Source organism: Oryctolagus cuniculus, chromosome 1 (genome assembly GCF_051225735.1).
Source record: "Oryctolagus cuniculus isolate XC-2025 breed Fujian yellow rabbit chromosome 1, ASM5122573v1, whole genome shotgun sequence".
NCBI classification, from domain to species: domain Eukaryota; kingdom Metazoa; phylum Chordata; class Mammalia; order Lagomorpha; family Leporidae; genus Oryctolagus; species Oryctolagus cuniculus.
The window spans coordinates 165,832,391-165,847,923 of NC_142867.1; the positions used below are offsets into that span (position 1 = coordinate 165,832,391).

Consider the following 15,533-nt stretch of genomic DNA (forward strand, 5'->3'; position numbering starts at 1 on the left):
ATCTCTATCTCCCCCCTCTCTCTCCGCCTCTGCCTCTCTGTAACTGCCTTTCAAATAAATAAATAAAACTTTAAAAAAAAAGACTGTTCCTACATAAAGGTCATTCAAAGAATTCAAACATTTCCTCTAATTTTCTTTGCCTCAAGAAAACAGCACTGAGACAGAACCACTAATTGTGCCTAATACTATTCCATGGTATATATGATGCAAAAGCCAGTGAGCAAAAAAAAAAGTATTGATACAAGTTCCACAGCACCAAAGTATACATTAAACTGACATTCTAAAGGTCTCCACACACATACTCAAAATACAGTATCTGGCCGGTGCTGTGGCTCACTAGGCTAATCCTCCGCCTTGCGGCGCTGGAACACCGGGTTCTAGTCCCGGTCGGGGCGCCAGATTCTGTCCCGGTTGCCCCTCTTCCAGGCCAGCTCTCTGCTGTAGCCAGGGAGTGCAGTGGAGGATGGCCCAAGTGCTTGGGCCCCGCACCCCATGGGAGACCAGGATAAGTACCTGGCTCCTGCCATCGGATCAGCGCGGTGTGCCAGCCGCAGCACACCGGCCACGGCGGCCATTGGAGGGTGAACCAACGACAAAAGGAAGACCTTTCTCTCTGTCTCTCTCTCTCACTGTCCACTCTGCCTGTCAAAAAATAAAAATTAAAAAAAAAACATACAATATCTAAGCTCAGTTCCATTGTTCCTCACATAAGTACATTCTGAAAATATACAGTAACATTGTTAAACAGAATGTTTTAATATACCTTCAGAAGCATGAAGACCACATTACGAAATAAAGAATTTAGGTTTATCTGGTTCTTTTGTATTAGTTTTTCTTGTTCAGTTTTAACTGTGGCACATCAAAACACACATCGCACACTTAAAGTTGGAAAGGTAATTTTCAGATGGCTAATAAAATACTTTTTCATATATTTTTCATTAATGACTCTTACACTGACTTCTCATCATAACTCAACTCTAAGACTGTCCTCAGGTATAATCAGATGTCAATCAGTGAATACCTGATGTGAAAAATTTTAGTCTTTGGTTCTTTAAATGTTAGCATAAATAGGAGCACGAGAAAAACCTAGGTTTCGCTGCGAAAGTTATATTCACCAAACCATCCATCCAAAGCAAAACATTAAGAGGTAGATTTAAGGAATCACTTTTGTCTTGTACATGAACTACCTTCTCACTATTCATTTCTTTTATTCCTTCCTTGCTAAATTTGTGCATGACTAAATCACAATGCAAGCTCCTTAAGAGAGAATATTATTTTATATCCTGTAATGTACTAATGGATATACATATCTAGATACACTCAGCCTTCAGGAAACAACGAATCACCTAGCTCAGATACATTCAGTCTCTAGGAGAAAAGAAATAAATGCAATAAACATTTTTATTAAAGTAATAAAATGCCTATCACAAAAGTATATGTACTCTGTACAATACCACAGCATAGTAGGAAAGAGATCTGGAAGAAATACTGGATCACCTGAGACACTGCACAGCCCCCGTCAGTCTCTAACCTCCCGGCACCCTCATCCCCATTGCAACCCCCACCTCCATGCAAACTTCAGTCCAGGGAAATGAACTGGGGAGATTACATAACGCACTGGGATCTAACAATAGAGACATGACAGGATTTCTAAATGTATCTGCTTTTCCCTGCCCCTTTCCAGCAACCTCCCCCATTCTTCCACAAGTAAAGCACAGAAGAAACTTAACTGACAAGCAAAGAGTCTCTAAACTGGTTTTTCCCATGAAGGTAAACTTTACTGACTGAAACTGCAGAAGGCCAGGTCACATTTTAAGGGTGATAGTTATACTAACATATGCAAAAGCTAATCGGCTTATGAACCTAAAAACTTGAGTGTGTTCCTATCAATGAAGAAAAAAAAATCATTATTCCAAAATAATTTTTAAAAGCAAAAACCATTACAACCTATTAATTCTGCATACACCCTGTCCCCCACTAAGCTGGTAAGAGCAGAGAAACACACACACTTTTCTCCTTTAATGCTATGCTCTAAAATCCTGGTAAAGCGTCCTCACCAAATTAACATTAAAATAAAATTTTGTGAAAATGTCTACCTCTTGACAAAAGACACAATAATTTCTCTGCTGCCAAACCTGAACTAAAAGAATGCTTATGTAAGTATAAAAAATACCCTTCCAAGGAAAGAACAGCAATAATTAGTCCCAACAAAAATAAGAGAGATTATTAGTGTGGACAATGACGATGCTTTCTGGACCAGGATCCCAAGTCAGCCCAAAGGCCCTCAGAACTTGTCCAGACTCTGACAGGATTTTAGCTCTTTTCAAAATCCCATGGAAAAACATAAAGTGAATAAAAAGTCAAGGCTTTAATAACTGGGAAAGACATGTTTAAAAACAAGATCAACAGAAACCGAATTCTCCCTCCCTCTGTCAATTGCCTATCCACATACTTGGGAGATCATGTCCCGTTTTAAATACCTCATTGGTGAGCAACAGGCAGGAGCCCCAACTGTCAGACATTTGTCTGGCACACATATATAAAGGAGCTGGCTCCAGCAGGAGCTCAAGCTGTGAGACAGCTAATTCCTACGGGGGTGAGGAAACAGGGCACTTGGCCACCATGCTCCACAAGAGCCACTAAAATGGCGGAACATTTGAAGGCTCCATCACTGGTATGGCCATTAGGCTAGGCGCAGGCTCTGGGTTTTCTCTGTTGTTCTTATCACAAGAAACAACAAACAAGCCACATGTCAGTCTTTGAGACCATCCTAAAGGAAATACCAATTCCTCACTCCATGTTACTGGCAGGATTCCCTTTCCCCATGTCAATCTTGCCAGGGAATCATGCTACTACTGCTGGAAGGGGCTTTGAAATGGACCCCTATGTCATTTTGCAGACAGAGATACTGGGAACTACAGTGTGTAAGGCCCAGCCAAAGGCTTGACAGTATCAGATGGAGTACCTTGGGAATCTCTACTTTAGCCTCCTCTGCCCAGCACTTTGGAAGTCTTCACTTCTCAGCCCGCGCTCTTTCTTTTCTTCCCTGTCACCTCTCAATTAATCTATCTGCTCACACCAACTAATGCACTCTTATTTTCAAGCTGACTGCCTCACTCTCTTGGTTTCCCTGAGTTCAGCTCCTAACATCCCTTAACCATTTCTGCCGAGAGAGGAAGCCCCGAGAAACATGGGAATCTTGACCAGAGACGGCAAAACAAGGTAAGCAGCACTGACTAGGTAGTATTCCTTCTAATAAAAGCAAAAAGTAAGAACTCTGGAGTTAAGGGTCAGCAAAAGGCAGGCACAGGCGACTGGTCAAATACAATTATTCTGGGGTGAGAATGGGATTTAATGCTAGAGTATCCAGCCAGAGGCCAGTACATAACCAAGATGAGGAAGAAAGCCCTCCAAATCAAAACCACAGTTGGGTTATATCATTAATGAAAACAAGTTATGCACTTGTTCAAAAGAGCAGTCAGGTAGATAGACATTGTGAGAAAATAACATGAGACTGGAAATGATAATATAGCATAACCTTAGCATCAAAGTCACATTTCCTAGCCTGTTCCCAAAAGGTCCTTTTAAAACATGTCAAGTTCACTGGCAGAAGGAAAGACAGAGCTGAGCTGACAGTCTAGTTTATATGCATGGGAAAGGTATCTATAAAAATAATGTAAAGCACTCATATAATTAATTAAATACTTAAGAGGAGTGGGAAAGATGGAAGCAGGTGAAATGAGAGGCAGACAAAATATTGCAAAAAATATACTGACTGAACATAAAACATGATGTGTAGTATCAGATAAATTTGAAAAAGATCAGGACTATTTCGATTATTTTAAAATGAGAAAAATTTCATTCTTAAGTATTCAGATAACAATAGAAATATACAAAGTTATTGAACAAAAACTTCAGATATAGCAGCCAACTTCAAAATGTTTAACATCTTTAACATCCAAAGAAATGGAGCCAAGATGACATTTTTCCTCTAAAATTTCATAGCATACATTATACTGGATAATGTCCCAAGGCTACTTTACAACCCAAGATTGATGCTGGCAAATTATTCCAAAATTTCTTATTGCTACCGGTATACAAGTGGTGACCTCACACATTGTTCTGCCTTAGTTTAAAAACAATTTTAAGTAGTATATTATAAAATTGTAGAATATTTCCCTGATGAACTCATTTTTACACTGCTGATTAGACCATTTGTTCTGATTATTGTATATTGATGAATACATTTAGCATAATGTTTACAAACAGTGCTCAGAAGGTTCTCAAATGAATCCACATATAACTGCAAAAAAATAAACACAGGGGCCAACAGTGTGTCATAGTGGGTAAAGCCTCCGCCTGCAGTGCCGGCATCCCATATGGGTGCCGGTTCGAGTCCCGGCTGCTCTACTTCCAATTCAGCTCTCTGCTATGGCCTGGGAAAGCAATAGAAGATGGCCCAAGTCCTTGGGCCCCGTACCCACATGGGAGACCCAGAAGAAGCTCCAGGCTCCTGGCTTTGGAGAGATGCAGCTCTGGCCATCGCAGCCAATTGGGGAGTCAACCAGTGGATGGAAGACCTCTCTCTCTGCCTCTCCTTCTCTCTCTGTGTAACTCTGACTTTCAAATAAATAAATAAATCTTTAAAAAATAAAAAAATTTTAAAAATAAACATAAATGAGACAATGAAATGGACAATTCTAAGTGAAAAGAGATAATGAGTGACATATTACATCATTGGTTCTTAATCTGAAGTCTCTAGATCCAAAGAATGATGCAAAAGTAGTAAAACAAGCCCATTATAACAAGCTACAGAAAAATACTAAAATATAACTTTGTGTTCTCCTTCTGTTAATTCAGTATGAGAACAAGACTGGGAATCCAAACCTATGACTGATCACTTCATGTCTTTGCTTTCTTTTTAAAAGTGGGGAAGGGAATAATTATTTAATGAATATAGATTAGTGGGCCAAGTCTTTCAAAGTTTTTAGCCCACTGGGAAAGAGATGGGCAGAGGGGCATATTAAAAGGATTCTTAAGGGGCCGGTGCTGCGGTGTAGCGGGTAAAATCACCTTCTGCAGTGCTAACATTCCATATGAGCACCGGTTCTACTCCTGGCTGCCCCACTTCCAATCTAGCTAGCTCTCTGCTATGGCCTAGGAAAGCAGTGGAAGAAGGCCCAAGTCCTTGGGCCCCTGAACACACACACCCGCCCCCCCCCGCCCCAGGAGATCTGAAAGAAGCTCCTGGCTTCAGATTGGTGCAGCTCCAACCACTACAGCCACCTGGGGAGTGGGCCAGTGGATGGAGACCCCCCCCTACCCCGGCTTTCTCTCTCTGCCTCTGCCTCTCTGTAACTCTGCCTTTCAAATAAATAAATAAATCTTTTTTTAAAAAAAAAAAAAGGTTCTTAGGTGACCAAAAGTTAGAATAGGTATCTTCTCTGCATTCCCTATTAGTAACAGCCAACCCATGTTGAACATGTATCTGGTATCAAATACCGAGAACAGGTATTATATGCGCTGTCTCCATCAGTCCTCACAAAACTCTGAAACACAGGTAAGATTTATCCTGTTTTCTTCAAGAGGAAACTGAGGCCTAGTGAAGGTGAAAACTTGTCCAAGGTCATATGGCTAATAAGATTATCTGAAATTTGACTCCAAAACCTGTGGCTTTAAATAATATTTTATCCCATCCAACTATTTAAAAAACAAAATAGACAAATTTGTTAACATTCTAAATGAAACTTAATTTTTAACTCACTCATCTTCATATTTTAACATGAAATATAATTTTAACATGAAATATAACACTTAAAATATAAACATTTTTAGTAAAACAATTTGTCATATAATATACTTTTAACATCTTAATGGTATAAACTCACTGATAAACTATAGGACTATATTTTTACAGGACACAAATAATCTACTCTAACAAGACAAGTAGTTTAAAATATTGCTACTTTCCATCGATGTTCTGGGTTCCTTGATGTATTCCAACTCATGAAGTGTTATGCTTTCTAAAGCTATTTGAAAAGAAAATCACAATAAGCTGACTGTATTTAAATTTGGGCAAACAGTATATAGACAAATCCATTATCAAGATAAAACAAAGCCTATATGATGTAACGATATCTTTCTGAGTTATTTGAGGAAGATACCACCGTTTCAATATTTGTCTTTTAAAATAGGCTGCTGTTAAGAGTCGCCAATGATTTGAGAAGCAGTCCAAAAGATTAGATTGGACAGTTCTCCTAAAATCCCTCAATGAACAAATATCCAGATATGGAAAGCAACATAAAATCCCTCCGAGTTTAGGAGAGGCACAGAGTTAGACAGAAAGAAGATCTATTACTCTTTGGATAATAAACCAAATCAAATAGCTAAGCCAGATTACTCCAACACAGCCTAAAGTAGGTACTGAATTATGTTAACTTTATCATTTTATTAAAGTTTATGGATTAGCCTGATATTTACACTTTTCAGCTGTAGTTTTTTCAGGATTATGATAAAAAGCGTATCAGTAATTAAACCATACAAAAGTATTATCAGAATGGAAAATATATTGTTAAGTGTCAAAGATATCAAATTCATGGGGCAGAAAGCCATACTATCAAATAGTATGATTCACAAGTCAAGGTACTTTTCTTAAATAGAGGTTAAAATATCTATATCAGATGATCAATATATTTGCCTATAGGATTAATGCTGACATTCACACTATGCCAAAGATATCAATATTGATACAGCCATGTTGTGCTAATATACATGAGCACACAGACTCTAATATAAAACTGTCAATTAATATAACATATTCAATTTTAAACTACATAAAAATGAAGATATTACATGCTTGAATGCATAGGTAATTAATTTTTTTCTTTAAATAAAAGTTGTAATCAGTTCACATTCTTAGTGATAATAATCTCATGTTGCAAACAGCATAGCACCCTCTGGTGCATCTGTTTTAAGATATATAAAAATTCCCGCAAGAAAGAATAGAATAATAGAGTAAAAAGGAACCTTAGAAACTGATAGGTTGACAGTCTTTTATTTAATCCAGTACATATTTTTAAACATTAATGCTTAAAAACAACGTTCATCTTAAAAGATCACTATAAACTTCATAGTAGGACTTGAAGGTCAGAAAATGTTTTAATTTGCAAATATATAAAATATTGAATCAACAAAAACAGGACCTGATTCCAACATATATCACTCAAATTAAAATGAAGCTGTCAAGAAAAATTCTTTCTATATCAGATGGCAAAAATTAACTTGTCATGTTAACCAAATTTCACTTTATTCAGATCTGCCTTGACTTTTTTTTTCAGAGAAATTTGACTCATGAAAGATGTAAAGTGCTCCTATGCACCTTTTCTGGATTAAAAGGGAATTTACCATTATTTGTAAGAATTCATAAGTGTTTTATTAACGGATTCGCAAGTTGCAGCTTGAAAATACAACAGCATTCAGAAATAAAAGTTTTGTTAATATACAAATCTTGAGTAGTTTAAAACTTTGCCTTAAAAAAAAAAAACACGTTTGGAAAATAATTAACTCTAAAAGTAGATTCTACTAACAACAAAAGCAAACGATGCCACCTGCTTTTGGACAGCCCTTTTGTGAACCACTGGAAGTCCCAACACAAAGCAATAAAAAAATGAAAGTGACACCTGTTTAAAGCAGCCATCTGTCCCTAACAAGCTAGATTTTAGTCAAATCCACTTACTCCTAGATTTCCAAAAATGGGAACACTATGCACCTGTGAACAGAAAGAAATTTGAAGTCTATTTTGTGATTGCCACTAGGAATATAGCAAAGAATTAAAGGAAAACGATTCCACTAGGGAACCTATTTATTTTTAAAGTAACTGAAAGTAAACAGGGGATCTTTACCCAAATACTTAGCAAAAAATAAAAAAATAATAACCAGCAGACTCTTCTTAAAAGTTTACTTCTTTGGAAGCCTCCTTTCTTTTAGCATATCCTCATTATGAATACCAAGAAAAAAGTAACATACCTATTGGACTGTTTAGGAAAGTTGTTTTTTTTTTTTTTAACTTTTCCTACACATCTGATGCTAAAGCCAACCTTCTAAACACACATATACACACACAAACACACACATTTAAAAGATTTGAAAAGCAAAATCATCATACTCCACATAACTGATATCTTCAGTTGGAAGCTTAAAGGAATGCTCACACAATAGGAATTTTCTCAAAAATACTTTAAAATATTATCCAAAGTAATAAATACAATGCATGAAATTTATCTCAATTTAAAACTCACTCATTTTTAAATGCTATTTTTAACACTTAAAAATATTATCACAATAAATACGTTTAGGGTATAAAAACTGTTTAGGGTTCAATCATCTTCAACTTATAAACTACAAACTTCTAATAAGACTACTTGAACATCAGGAGAATAATACACTATTTTAAACACAGAGCATAACTATCCCATATAAATGAAACATTGTGAAATGATGCAAAACATCTGAGAATGCTTTAGTTTACCATACAAATGTATGATGTCTATACCACTTAGTACAATTCACAGTCAAAACAAGACAAGCATTATGACATACATTGAACCACAGGTACTGAGCTACTCAAAACAAGTTTCAAGGGACTCCTATTTAATGATTTTAGTTCCAAACCATGATCACCCTCACAGATTTCTATTAGTCTAAAATCTGAAAACAGAGAAACCAGTATGTAATACAGTCCCTCCCTGCAAAGAAAAATGATAGAAAAAATACACTAAATGCTAAATATTTATCCTGTGTTTAAATCTGATTATATTTCTGATTATTTAATCAGTTCAGATGAATAATGTCAACTCACTTAATCTAAAGCATCTCTAACAACTGTTATACCATATACATGCTTTAAAAGAAGGATAATTTAAATAAAAGGATTCAATTTAAGTTCTGCTCTCAAATCAACGTATAAACAAAAACTGAAATTATAGAAAACCTTAAAAACACATAATGAGTGAAATGCCTCAAAAAAGTTCTTAAACACTGCAAATAAAAATATTAAGGCAATATTATTATAGCATATAATCTACTCAATTAAAAGCCAATTACGAGAATGGCATATGGTCTGAAACTGTCCCAAGACAGCAAAACTCCTATTAACTTCAGAGAGAGTTTATAGGACCCAGGAGCTTCACCATCCAAAAGTGTTCAGGCATTTGACACTCATCTGAACAGAAAAAAAAAAAAAAATACAAGTTAGTATGAGAGATTTGCACCAAATCCAGGATCCAGGTTGGGAAGGAAAGAAATAATTATTAAAAAAAAAAAAAAAAAAAAAAAAACCTGTGTGCTGTAAGAAAAATTTTTTTTCAGAACCAAATATTTTCATTTAAAACAGCAATCAGAAGGAAACGAATTGAAATGAATTTTTTTAAACCCCCAACTCTGATTTTATAAAATATTAGCCTTAATAGCATTATAATTACCCAATCCGCTCATTGACAATCTCAAGAATAATTAATACTGTCACATTATTCACAGGCTGCTCTGTCAGTTAAATCAATATATGTTTGCTGTCAGAAAAAAAGACTATTTAAATAAGCATTTTTAAAATCTAAATTGGCAACTTCACACGTAATTTTAATGGCACATCATATTTTTTTAACAGGCATTCATTATCAAAACTCTTTACTGATAATCTATTAATTAAAAGTTAGGCTGAAGCATGAACAAATTAAGGGGATCTATAAAACTGGGTTAACTCTAACCAAGTACCTTATTACTTGAGGACTGAAAAGTATTCACATCTAAAGAGAAAAACCACTTTTCCAAAGAAAGACTTAAAAAGGAAAAAGTTCTCTTTCCTGAGCAGTTTAAGTTACTGTCCAAAGAAAACCAAAAAGTAAATAAGTACCCACATGCCTAGATCTTAACAACCACAAAGAAAGTGAAATATACACACGTTTCAAGTTGAGAAGCTTCATACATTCTTTATGAACAACTTGACTTCAATTTCAACTCTCAAAGGAAAGCGAACACAGAAGACGAAGAAGGAAAAAAAAAAAAAAAGAAAGCCTCTTAAAGTACCCTAACTGTCAGAAATAACGCTGTAAACTGAGTTCTCACAAAGCTGCCTGGCGTCCTCCCCCTGTTCATCACACCCGAGTCTCAGAACCACAATGAAAATTGCGAACACTCTACGCCGGGGAGGGCGGCTCGTCCGAGTGGAAGGGAACCTCGCTGCCACCCTCCCAGCTCCACAGGAAGGATAAAGCACTGTCAATAACTAGGAACCAAGTATCACAGATGCCCTGCATCCGGTTTAAATCGCAAGCGCGCGCGCACACACGCGCACACACACACACGCACACGCACACACACACACACCCCAGAAGAGAGAGACCAGGGAGACAGGGAGAGACTTTAAAAAAAAAAAAAAAATCTCCTTCGCAGGGCGGCCGGGGGAGCCCGGTCTGGAGGCCCCCAGTTTCCCTGTGTGTACAGGGGAAGGGGGAGACGGGAGAGGGGGAGGGAAGAGTGCGGAATGGATAGCAAGACTGTTTGCAGCACAAAGAAAATACAGTTTTAAAAGAAGAGAGAACACCGTGAGGCTGATGATGATCAAAGCAGAGCAGCCCACGGAGCACCAGGCAAAGAGGGGCCAACACGAAGGGAATAAGCGGTGGGAAAAGTTCACCGACGTACGAGGACAAAAATAACAAAACCCGTCACAAGGCCCCACAAGTGAACCGCAACAACAACAAAACACCACCTCTCGGGTCCCCCCCCTCCCCTGGCACATTGTTGTCCACGTCGGTTGGGAAAGAAGCAGGAAACAAGCAGCTTTGAAAAGGAAGAAAATTAAAGGGGGGAAAAAAGAGAGAGAGAGAAATCCGTCTCTGTTCACCTGACCCTCCTCCTCAGACCAGAGCTAGGGGAACGCTCCAGCATCCGCCTCGGAAAACTGTGGCTCCCTCTCCCGCTCCGCTCGCAGCCCCCCGAGCTCCCGCTCCATCCCTGAAGTGCGGCCGGCGCAGGGCCGGGCGAGCGGCGCCCACACCCCCGACCCCGCCGCGGCGCGCAGGGTCCATTGTAAACAAGCCCGGGGGACGGAGCCCCCGGGCAGCGGCGCCGCGGCGGCAGCCCGGGTGTCAGGAGTGAGACCCCCGCACAGCCACACTCGGCTCGCACACACGGACACACACACGCACGGACACACGCGTTCACACGCCGCCACACGCTCCCACACACATGTAGAGACCGAAGAATATTCACCTTGGCTGTGGATTATTGTGGTGTTGTTGGTGGGTGATGGAGATGGTGGTGGTGGGGAGGAGGAGGAGGAGGAGGAAGAGGAGGAGGAGGAGAGGAGTAGTTGTTGTTGATGGGTAACAGTCGCCAGGACTACGGTGACTATGGCGCTTGATTCACAAGGCAACGGTTGCTATAACTCACAAAAGAGAGAGAGAGGGAGAGAGAGAGAGAGGGAGCGAGAGGGAGAGGGAGACACTCGCACGGGGAGGGGTGGGGGAGGGAAGAGGGGAGGAGGCGGGCCCAGCGGAGTCGCCGGAAAGGGCGGGCTCAGCGCCGTGACTGACGGCCCCCGAAGCCGGGCGGCGCGCAGGGCGGGGGACTGGGGGCCGCTAGGCTGGGATTCCGACGGAGAACCCCGAAGAGGTGCGCTTAGGCTTGGTAGGGGCTGAGGTCACGGAGTCCTCTCAGAGGACTGCCACTACAGACGCTGGCGAAACCGAGGAGACTTTAGAGTACGAGGGGTGCTTTCTGTGAAACGCAAGCTGCCTGTCCCCGCAGCCCGCTTCTATGCAGAGAAGCGCCAGAGCCACGGAAGAGGGGGTGGTGAGGGCGATCCCAAGCACTTTGTGGAAAGACGAGCTATGGCTGGGGGGGAAGAATCCACTTTGAAGAGCGGCCCCGCCCTCCGCCACCGTCACTTCCGGGGCTGGGCGTGCGGAAAGCCCGGATGTGCCGCTGCTTTTTCGTGTCTGAGGCACCGGCGGTGTTCCTGGTGGCGGTAGCCTTCTGGCGCGTCTCTGGCCGAGACGCTTCAGGTCTCTTGGGCTCGCGGTGGACTCTAGGGGGCCGAGTCGCTCTCGCCCCGCTGCTTCCTTCGCACTCTCCGACTGCCGCCTCCCTGAGGCCACGGTTCCGAGGGGCGCGGGCGGCGGGGCGTGAGCGGGCCGCCTCCGCCGCCATCTTAGAGAAGGCGAGCGCGGGGCGCGCGTGGGCAGCCGGCCGGCCTCCTGCAGTCCCGCCGCGGCGGCGCGCGGAGCGAGGAAGGTCCCAGCGCGTCCGGCCCAGAGTGGAGAGCGGAGAAGCGAGGTCGAGCCTCCCTCCCTGCAGGGCTGGGAGTGAGTGCTAATTAGGAGCTAGAAATTGCCCTCCCGGGGGCATGAGAAAACGTTTTAACGGTCCTCTCCCGCAGGGGTAGGCGTTGAGGGGTGGGGTGACTTACACCTGCCTGAGAGGCCATCCCGTTAGTTTCTGTGCCCCGTTACTTTAAGTACAGGGCTCGCCTTTAAAGTTGCCGGAGCGGAGATCCGAGTTCACTCCCGCACCCTGTTAGTTACCTAGCACTCGGCTCCAGCTGGGACAGCCTCCTGGGGCTCAGGCTCTGTTTGCCGGTGCCCTGGGAGTGAGAGAGGGGAATGGCTTCCGTCTGCGGGGACTTTGGTTCGCACGTAGCCCGCACTCTCAAACAGCTGAGAATAACGCACAGCCCCTAATTCCTCACGGTTCAAACAGATCCGTCCAGTTCTCTACGGAGAGTCCAGCAGGCACGTGCCCCCGGGCCCTGCCAGTACCCAGAATCTCCAACATTGGTAGCTAAGCTGCTTATCCGAGACAATAACATTTAGAAGTAGAACCTTGGGAAGTCAGTTCTCTTGAGGCTTAATTTTTGCACCTGCAAATAAGGGATTTGGGCCGGCATGAGTTCACCAGTGCTAAAATAATACCAAGCTCTTATTCTGAGCCCCAGACCTCATGCCAAGTGTTTTACATACATTATCTCATTTAATCCTGACAACACCACTATTAGATAGTTAATACTTATATTCCCATTTTAAGACAAACAGGCCCACAATTCTGAAAGTCGTTGTTTTGGTACTGCGGCTCTGTCATGAAATAGCAAAGGCATTTGAAGAACCAACTGTTTGAACAACAGATTTGAGACAGTAATATTGTTGCCGTTGGTAATGACCTAGAGGTGTTTTTAGAATAACGTGTTACAATGTAATAGTGAACAACCAGGAGCGTGATGCCACAGTTTAAAAGTCTTGAGACCCAGTCCGGTAGCAGGGACTTCTAGTCAGGTAAATGACAGTGGTAACCAAACACCAGTTAAACCCTTCAAATTTAGAAAACCACTCTGACATAACACAGGGAGTGAGGGATACATTCTAGCTGTCTGAAAACTGATCATCGTTATGAATATTCATTTTAATACATTTACAGAATCCCTTATTCCTCCGTGTGGAGATCTTGTTCGCAGTGCATGGCTCTGAATAGCTTGGCTTTTTTAGTTCTTTTGTCTGTTGGAGTTTGCCTGTCCTTTCCCTCACTGTCAGCTGTTGGCTGCTTACTGCTGTCAGTGAACGTATTTCTATTATCAGTCAAGGGTGCTTTTAATTTACTGCTTTTAATCTGTAGGCAAGAAAACCACAGAATGAAGACTGTGCAAAACTGTGTCTCAAGAGAGTAAATAGGTGCTTTAAGGGACTGTTCTTTAGAAGTGTGTGACCTTTGTGGTAGGACATTGTGACATCAGTTTTAAGCTACATATAGACTTTTTTTGCCTACTTCCTATTTTGAACTTTCCTGGGTTAGGAATAATTTTTCTTAAGTGAATTCTTTAAAAGTCATGATTTAGAATATTTTCTACTGTTTTAGGATATTGATGTTAAGATGAAATAATAGTTTGCAGTGTTACCACCACACAGAATCAGATAACAAAGCTACCAGTTCAAACTATAGAATGCCAAACATGGTGGATTATATACAAGGGTACTTAAAAAGTTCATGGAAGAATGGAATTTTTTTTTTTTTTGACAGGCAGAGTTAGAGAGAAAGGTCTTCCTTCCATTGGTTCACCCCCTAAATGGCCACTACGGCGCTGATCCGAAGCCAGGAGCCAGGTGCTTCCTCCTGGCCTTCCATGCAGGTGCAGGGCCCAAGCACTTGGGCCATCCTCCACTGCTTCCCGGGCCACAGCAGAGAGCTGGACTGGAAGAGGAGCAACTGGGACAGAATCTGGCGCCCCAACCGGGACTAGAACCTGGTGTGCCAGCACCGCAGGCGGAGGATTAGCCTAGTGAGCCGCGGCACCAGCTGAAGAGTGGAATTTTTTAAAATGTTTATCTTGATATGAATTTTTACATACACAGTTTCCACAAACTTTTTGGAGATAAATCATGTATGCATGTATTGTTTCATACTACAATTAGGAAAGAATCTTGAAAACTCCTGCCTATTTTAGTCATTTTAAAATTTTTTCAAAGATTTGTTTACTTGAAAGAATGAAAGAGAAGTAGATCTTCCATCTGCTGATTCACTCCCCAAAATGACCCCAATGGCCAGGACTGGGCCATCCCAAAACCAGGAGCCCAGAACTCCATCCTGGTCTCCCATGTGTTTGGCAGGGGCCCAAGTACTTGGGCAATCATTGGTTGCTTTTCTAGGCCTGAAGGTGATCTGATATGGGATGCTGGCACCTCAATTGCTGAAACACAATGCCAAGCCCTTTAGTTATTTTTTAAAGCTGAATAATTATATCTTCACATATGTTGTAGATGTATTTCAGAAATAAAATATTTGTGAAGCCAGCGCTGTGGCGTAGTGGGTAAATCCACCTCCTGCAGTTCCGGCATCCCGTATGGACACCGGTTCGAGTCCTGACTGCTCCACTTCCGATCCAGCTCTCTGCTATCACCTGGGAAAACAGTAGAAGTTGGCCCAAGTCCTTGGGCCCCTGCACCCACATGCGAGACCCAGAAGGTCCTGGTTCCTGGCTTCAGATCGGCGCAGCTCCAGCCATTGCGGCCAATTATGGAGTGAACCAGCGAATGGATGACCTCTCGCTCTGCCTCTCCTCTGTCTGTGTAACTCTGACTTTCAAGGAAATAAATAAATCTTTTAAAAAACAGGTGAAATATTTGTTAAGAAATCATTGAAAAGAATCAGCTGTGTTAGGACCACTCTTAAGTTATCACCTGTGTTAGTGCAAGACGCACTGTGGGCTCAATAAAAAAAGGTCCTTAGCAACAAGCTGCCTTATATTCCTTGACAAAGTCAGTGAACTCTCAGTGCAATAATTATGAATTAATGACTAAAACAGCGCAGATAGAGATATTGTCTAAAATACTCAAGTAATCTTTGAAATGTATCCTTGGTTTTCACCCTCAGATTGGAATAATTGGCAGATACATTAATAGGTTCTATGGCAACTGATTATTCATGTATTTATTCTTTACTTTATAAATAACCACATTCTTAAGGGTAAAATCTCCTTTTCGATATTATCT

The 15,533-nt window shown here is 41.3% G+C and overlaps 1 protein-coding gene and 1 long non-coding RNA gene across 7 annotated transcripts in view; one reads left to right on the forward strand and one right to left on the reverse strand.

The window, feature by feature from the left end:
• RFX3 (regulatory factor X3) overlaps positions 1 to 11,529 on the reverse strand; it is a 337,813-nt gene extending 326,284 nt beyond the window's left edge. For 2 of the 6 annotated variants that reach the window (XM_070051492.2, XM_051846155.3), the window contains exon 1: positions 11,269 to 11,529. Coding sequence is in view for 2 of the 6 variants with exons in the window: in XM_051846185.3 (XP_051702145.1) it covers positions 9,956 to 9,977 (22 nt within the window). In the remaining 4 variants the exon portion in view is untranslated. Of the gene's footprint in view, positions 1 to 9,955; positions 10,269 to 10,900; positions 11,039 to 11,268 lie in introns of those variants that run through there. The other 4 variants (XM_051846185.3, XM_051846152.3, XM_051846162.3 and 1 more) reach the window with 3 other exon arrangements.
• A 47-nt stretch (positions 11,530 to 11,576) lies between these two features.
• On the forward strand, positions 11,577 to 15,161 carry LOC149128742 (uncharacterized). The gene is made up of 2 exons (XR_016237307.1): positions 11,577 to 11,670; positions 14,802 to 15,161. It is a non-coding gene; the product is annotated as an uncharacterized LOC149128742 (long non-coding RNA).
• The last annotated feature ends 372 nt before the right edge of the window (positions 15,162 to 15,533 follow it).